This window comes from Galeopterus variegatus, unplaced genomic scaffold, assembly GCF_000696425.1.
Source record: "Galeopterus variegatus unplaced genomic scaffold, G_variegatus-3.0.2 Scaffold466, whole genome shotgun sequence".
Classification (NCBI taxonomy): Eukaryota; Metazoa; Chordata; class Mammalia; order Dermoptera; family Cynocephalidae; genus Galeopterus; species Galeopterus variegatus.
The window spans coordinates 320,726-327,468 of NW_007726577.1; the positions used below are offsets into that span (position 1 = coordinate 320,726).

The 6,743-nt window shown below is 48.8% G+C and overlaps 1 protein-coding gene and 1 long non-coding RNA gene across 2 annotated transcripts in view; both read right to left on the minus strand.

The window, feature by feature from the left end:
* Positions 1-460: 460 nt before the first annotated feature.
* LOC103587607 lies at positions 461-2,215 on the minus strand. The gene is made up of 2 exons (XR_550242.1): positions 1,812-2,215; positions 461-1,412 (listed from the first exon to the last, which is right to left on the minus strand). It is a non-coding gene; the product is annotated as an uncharacterized LOC103587607 (long non-coding RNA).
* Positions 2,216-2,221: 6 nt separating this feature from the next.
* Positions 2,222-6,743, minus strand: part of GLYR1 (glyoxylate reductase 1 homolog (Arabidopsis)) — a 42,099-nt gene continuing 37,577 nt past the window's right edge. The window contains 1 exon segment of the mRNA XM_008569116.1: positions 2,222-2,582. Coding sequence (XP_008567338.1) covers positions 2,508-2,582 — 75 coding nt within the window. The 3' untranslated portion in view covers positions 2,222-2,507.

Here is a 6,743-nt window from a genome sequence, read left to right on the forward strand (position 1 = left end):
CGCCGCGCTCTCCCCCCCCCCCCCCCCCCCGCCGTTTGGGGGGGCCGGCGCAGGCCCCGTCCTCAGGCCGGCTCCGCGCTGGCGATTGGCCGGCGCCTCTCGGCCCGCCCCGGCTCACGAGACCCACGGTCGCCCTGCAACCAGGCTGGCTGCGGCGCGAACCCGCCCGCGCCGGGTCGCCCGAGACGCCGCCAGGACTGGCCTCGGGAGTCGTACGGAGTGAGCTTTGTGGCCGCCAGTCCCGCCCCCTCGGCTCCGATTGGGGGCCTCGCTCCACTTGCGCTCACCGATTGGCAGACGGGACAGTCTGTTCTCGCTCGGCCTCCCCATTGGCCCGCCTGGTTCCCTCGCTGCGGCCCTCGGCCGCCAGAGCCGGCTGCTACAGGATCTCCCTTACTCCGACACCATGACTGACAGCCCACGCAGAGGCCCGAAAATCAACAGACGCCCTCGGCACTGCTGTGTTACCAAGAAATGTTTTATTTTTCTTGCAGTAGCTTTGTTAATTGCACAAAATCATGGTTTTTTTTTTTGCCATTTAAACATTATCACACAATCCTATTCTGAAAGACAAGTGTTCATTAAAAACAAAGCAAAAATAAAAATTCACAACCTTAATTACCTAGAAGATTTGTCACTTAAAGGAGGTTTAAAGGAAAGAAAGGGGAGGAGGGGCTTTCTTACAAGCTTTTTCACAAGTGTCACATTTTCTCCTTAAAAGGGAAGGATTTCAAAACAAAGGTGAAATAGCTTAAACAGAAATATTCATAAAAAGGAACTTTACAGAATTGTCAACAATCTTAAAGACAACATTGACTAACCGGTTTCATTACAGCATCTCCCCCCCTCCCACCCCCAGTGTGTCTGGCCAGGACTAGGAAAGGCTTTGTGTTCAGACCGAAATGAATTCAAAGTCCCGGGGAAATTAACAACTGTGCCAAAAAACTCCCCCGCATGTCTTCTGAGATCCTCTAACCTAGGTTCTAATCTGTGACAAAGGGCCAGGGTTGTGAGGTGGTGGGACCCCACATCAGTGTGGCCACATTATATTAGTATATATAATTATATATTTCACTACAAATGCTGACGTTCTGCAAATTGTGACTTTGAAAATCAAACCCATGCAGAGGGAGAAAAATTGACATCCCTTGGGTGACTTCTCCTTGTTCTTATGCCACATTCCAAGCCCCTTCTGGTCCCCTATCCAAGGAGAAATGCTAGGGCCTCGAGGATGTCCCAGGTCCACCTCTGAGGGTCAGTGAGTTCAGGTTAGGTTAGGCCCAGTTCTCTTCCCTCCCAACAGACCCCGGGTCTGGGAAGCACTGAAGACAATGATGCTGGCTGGAGTGAAGACAATCGTTCCCGTATCAAGAGCTGAGCTTAAGAAATGCTCACCGGTGGTCAGGCTGGGTCTGGGCCAAAGAAGGGACAGACAGACAGAAAGAAATACTGTCTCCATGGAGGAAGAGGGAGATGGGAGGAGAACAAAGAGAGGTGGAGCATGCAAGGGCAGGCTGGAGAAGGTGGGACTGCTGTGAGGGGACCGAGGGCAGAGTGGCTCTTGAGAACCAGTTAAAGAGGCTGTGGCATAACGGAAACAGGAAGGAGCCCTTCTCCCCCTTGCTCTTCACTTCTCACCAGTGGCCTCAGGGCCCCTTTCCCAAAGGGCTGGAATGCAAACCCAAATACTAAACGGCCTGGAGAGGAACAAGCTCCTGCAAGGCTCTTGCGCCCAGCCCAGGGCTCCGCAGGACGGTGGCATCAGGGCGGGTGCTGAGGGGCAGTGAGGGGAGCTGGGTCTCCACGCTCACCTACAGGCCAGCTGCCAGTCTTTCTTCAGTTCACAAAGGCGTTCGTGGAGAGTTGGCTAGACACTGGTAGATCAGAAGTGAAAATCCTCCTCAGCTGGTTGCTTGAGGTTGGAGGTCACAGTGGACCCTCTGCCTGTTGTCCGTGCTGGTTCATCCTGGCCCGAGCCTCTCCCTGCAAAGGGGATCCAGTGGGGGCATGGACGTGACTACAGCCTCTTTGCTCTGGGGCAAGCTGTGGGAAGGCTTCCAACTCTCGCTGCTGATGCCAGTTCCTCGACTGGAAGGGGTTGGAGATAAGACAAGCTCGGAAGAAGAAAAAAGCCAGGAAGCAGTTTCTGGGCAGCTTCTATCCTGGGGCGAGAACCACTGTGCGCGCGTGTGTGTGTGTGTGTGTGTGTGTGTGTGTGTGTGCGTGCGTGCGTGTGTGTGTGTGTGTGTGTGAACACACAGCCACCTAGTCCGGGGGTGAGTGCCCAGCTCAAGAGCTTTCCCACAAGCCAATCCTGCTGCCACCCTCCCCTCCCCAGGCCTCAGGGTAAGGGTGCTGCTGTGTGCTGTGCTGATGGCAAGTCTCAAAGTCTGTATAAAAGGAAATGGAGACAGGTGGACTGGTCCAGAGTTAAGTCCCAGGACCCCAACCTCATGTGAGGAATAGGGGGCCGGAGGGAAGATTGGAGGGACGGGGGCATCGACGGCTTAGTGTATGTAGGCTCGGTACACGGCAGACATGTCATTGTCAGACTGGTCCAGTGCCTTGGCTCTTTTGTACACCTGGAAAAAAGAGATGGGGGTCAGTCTCTGGCCACAGAACTCTTAAACCTGATTCCTTGGACCTGATTCCTGGTGGTAACTGTGGAGGTGGCTAAGCAGGCAGGTTCTGGAGCCAAAGCTGTCTGGGTATGAATCTTGGCTTGACCTTGGGCAAAGTTCCTCAGTTTCTCTGGGCCTCAGCCACTGCTTCTTGATCTGGAGAAGGTAACAGTATCAACCTTCATTGGGTTATTGTGAGGATTAAATGTACTTAGGGTCCCTGTACCAGCCAGCCGTCAAAAAAACCAAAAACAAACAAACAAAAGTACTCAGGGATGTGAAGTGCTCAGTGTTATTAGTAATTATAATAATGTCCCTTCCTGCAGATGACCCTCCAGGGACTTCCCATGTTATCCTCTGGGCCACTGTCCTTGCTGTTCTCTACACATCGATGCTCTTCCTGCAGCATGGTTGGCTTCTTCCCAATCAGCTCAAAGCCCTTCCCTGACCACCCATCTTTTTTTTTTTTTTTTTTGCTTTTGGTGGCTGGCTGGTAGAGGGATCCAAACCCATGACCTTGGTGTTATAAGGCTGCGCTGTGACCAACTGAACTACCTGACCACCCCATCTAAAACAGCAACTGCATACACAGCTTCACCCCCGTCACCTCTCTCTCTCTTTTTTTACCCCCCTTTCCTCGCCCCCCCACCTCTATCTCTTTACTATTCTATTTTATTCGTATTTTTTTTTTTTTTTTTTTTTTTCCGTGTCCGGCAACGGATCGCAACCCTCAGTGTCGCCCCCGCACCGGACCGGGACCGGGCCTCGAGGATGTCCCAGGTCCACCTCTGAGGGTCAGTGAGTTCAGGTTAGGTTAGGCCCAGTTCTCTTCCCTCCCAACAGACCCCGGGTCTGGGAAGCACTGAAGACAATGATGCTGGCTGGAGTGAAGACAATCGTTCCCGTATCAAGAGCTGAGCTTAAGAAATGCTCACCGGTGGTCAGGCTGGGTCTGGGCCAAAGAAGGGACAGACAGATATTCGTATTTTTTAATTTGTATTTCGTATGCTCTGAAATTCTTGAATGCTTATGTGCTTATTCTGTGCCTCCTTCGATTAAAATCAAAGTGCCACGAGGAAGGGAAGGAGCTAGCTACACACTTTGTCCCCAGAGCCTAGGATGGTGCATGGCAATTAACACCTGCCCCTGAGATACTAGGTGACTATGAGAGAGCTTGCAAAGAATTAAAAACCCATGTTCAACAGGCAGTATGGCATCTAGCCATGCTGAGGCAATGTGGCCTCTCACATATCTAGCCGTGCGTTTCTTTGTTTTTTTTTTAAATATAGTCCTGCTACAGCCACCATACCTGAGGGTCCATTATAGCTCCGGTATAACTGTCAACTCAGAATGAGACTAAATAAAGACACTTTAGATAAAACTGTTGCCAGGAGACCTGCATTATAAAAAATTCCAAAGAAAGTTCTTCCTGCTGAAAGGAACTAATACTAGAGATAAACACTTCTTCAGGAAAGAAGGAAGAGCACTGGAAATGGTAAATCTAGAAAAACATAAAAATATTTTTTCTGGGCCGGCCCGGTGGCGCACTGCTACAGTGCGCCGCATGAGAGCGCGGTGGCGCTCCCGCCGAGGGTTCGGATCCCACATAGAGACCGGTTCCCGCTCACTGGCTGAGCGAGGGGCGGGCGCAGCGCCGAGGGTTGCGATCCCGTTGTCGGTCCCGGTCCGGTACGGGCGCGACACTGAGGGTTGCGGTCCGTTGCCGGACACGAAAAAAAAGACAAAAAGGAAAAAAAAAAAAATTTTTTTTTTCTTTTAATTTCCTTAAAATACATATGGTTGCTTAAAACAAAAAAATCACAACATTGTTGGTGGGTTTAAAACAAAGGAAGATAGGGGCCAGCCAATGGCTCACTTGATAAGAGTGTGGTGCTGATAACACTAAGGCCAAGGGTTCGGATGGCCAGTTAGCTCACTTGGGAGAGAGTGGTACTGACAATACCAAGTCAATGGTTACGATCCCCTTACCGGTCATCTTAAAAAAAAAAAAGATAATAATAAAATAAATAAATAAAACAAAGGCAGATATAACACACAGGACATCTATACCTCAAAGCAGGGATTCTCAACCTGTGGTGGTTATTTACCTGTGGGGATTCTGCCACAGGGGGACATTTGGTAATGTCTGGAGACATTTTCTATCAACTGAGGGGGAGCTACTGGAACTCAGTGGCTGCAGGCCAGGCATGCCGCTAAACATCCTGTAATGCACAGGACAGCTCCCACAAGACAGAATGTCAGCAGTGCCAAGGCTGAATAACCCTGCCTTAAATGTTGGGGATGGAGTAGGGTGGGGTGGTGGTAAATGGATCTAAGTGGTTGTAAGGTATCCACGTTTTATGGAAAGTGGTGCCAGATTAAGTAGGTCGTGAAGTTACAGATGTATTTTACAATCCCTACAGCAACCACTAAAAAAATAATGCAAATGGCCAGCCCGTGGCTCACTTGGGAGTGTGGTGCTGATAACACCAAGGCCAAGGGTTCGGATGGCCAGTTAGCTCACTTGGGAGAGCGTGGTGCTGACAACACCAAGTCAAGGGTTAAGATCCCCTTACAAGTCATCTTTAAAAAAAAAAATGCAGAGGCAAAGTCAAAAAGCCTGTAGTGAAATGAAAACAGAATTATTTAAATAACATGAAAGAAGGAACAAAGACAGAGGCAACAAACAAAAATCAAATGATAAAATGGTAGCTCCAAATCCAACCACATATCAATATAAACACTAAATGTTAGTGGACTAGTTAACCTTAAAATATTGACCTCGGAGCTCCTAACAGTATACAGTGTAAATTTACAATATTCAAATGGCCGGAAAGCACCATGCTGCACCCAGAAATTAACCAAAAACTCTGCTCCCAAGCCAAAAGATCCTGCAGTCAGTGGAGGCAGCTTGGAAAACACCTCAGACAGACGCTTTCCAACCCAAGCCAGACATGGAACCCTTCAGAGGTAACTACAGTTAAAGATGAGCTCTTAACGAGAAAAAATTATAAAATACACAAGGAATTCCACTTCCAAGAGACAATCCACAGGTGGAACAACTAGGAGGGACTTGAAATAGTACTGTAATCTGAAAGAGTCATGAAATAAATACTATGAAATGTCTAGATAGACAAAGAAGGGATAAAAGACACAGAATTCAGGAACAGAAGACTATAAACTATGAAAAGGCAGTTATGAAAAGGACAGTACTTTCAGATCCCTGTACTGGCCAGCTGCCAAATAAAACAAAACAAAACAAAAAAACAACCAAAAAACAGTACTATGTTTTTTACTTTTCCTTTGCTGGAACAAGCCACTTGAGACCTACAAGTATTTAACTTAAAGCAAAATGTGTATCAGTGGACAGAACTTGAAAGACACAGCTTCTGGGCCGAGCCCGTGGCGCACTCGGGAGGGTGCGGCACTGGGAAGCGTGGCAGCGCTCCTTCCGCGGGTTCGGATCCTACATGGGGATGATCGGTGCGCTTACAGCGCTCACTGGCTGAGCGCGGTGTGGCCGGTCTCAAAAAAAAAAAGACACAGCTTCTAAAAGCAATGTAAATCCACATGTTCCATATACATGTGTTTTACAACATGTCATTTCTATTTTAATAGTATGGTCAAGACGAGTATTGCTCGGTTGGGTTTTTGTTTTTTCAGATTAAATTTCTATTGGGAAGAGCTAAGAAAGCTGAACTTCTACCCTAAAAAATTGTTTTCAGAAGTCCATGTGTATGTGCTTAATAAATATGTCATTTGAAAAAATGTGAATGGACTAAATACTCCAATTAAAAGGCAGACATTGTGAGAAGGGATAAAACGCAAGTCCCCATTACAGACTGTCTACAAAAAACACAACTGAAGGGCCGGCCCGGTGGTGCACTGGATAGTGCGCCGCTTGGGAAGCGTGGCGGCGCTCCCGTCCGAGGGTTCGGATCCCACATGGAGACCGGCTCCCGCTCACTGGCTGAGCGAGGCGCGGGAGCAACGCCAAGGCTTGCGATCCCGTTGCCGGTCCCCGGTCCGGTACGGGGGCAACACTGAGGGTTGCGATCCGTGGCCGGACACGGAAAAAAGACAAAAAAAAAAAAAAAAAAAAAAAAAAAAAAAAAAAAAAAA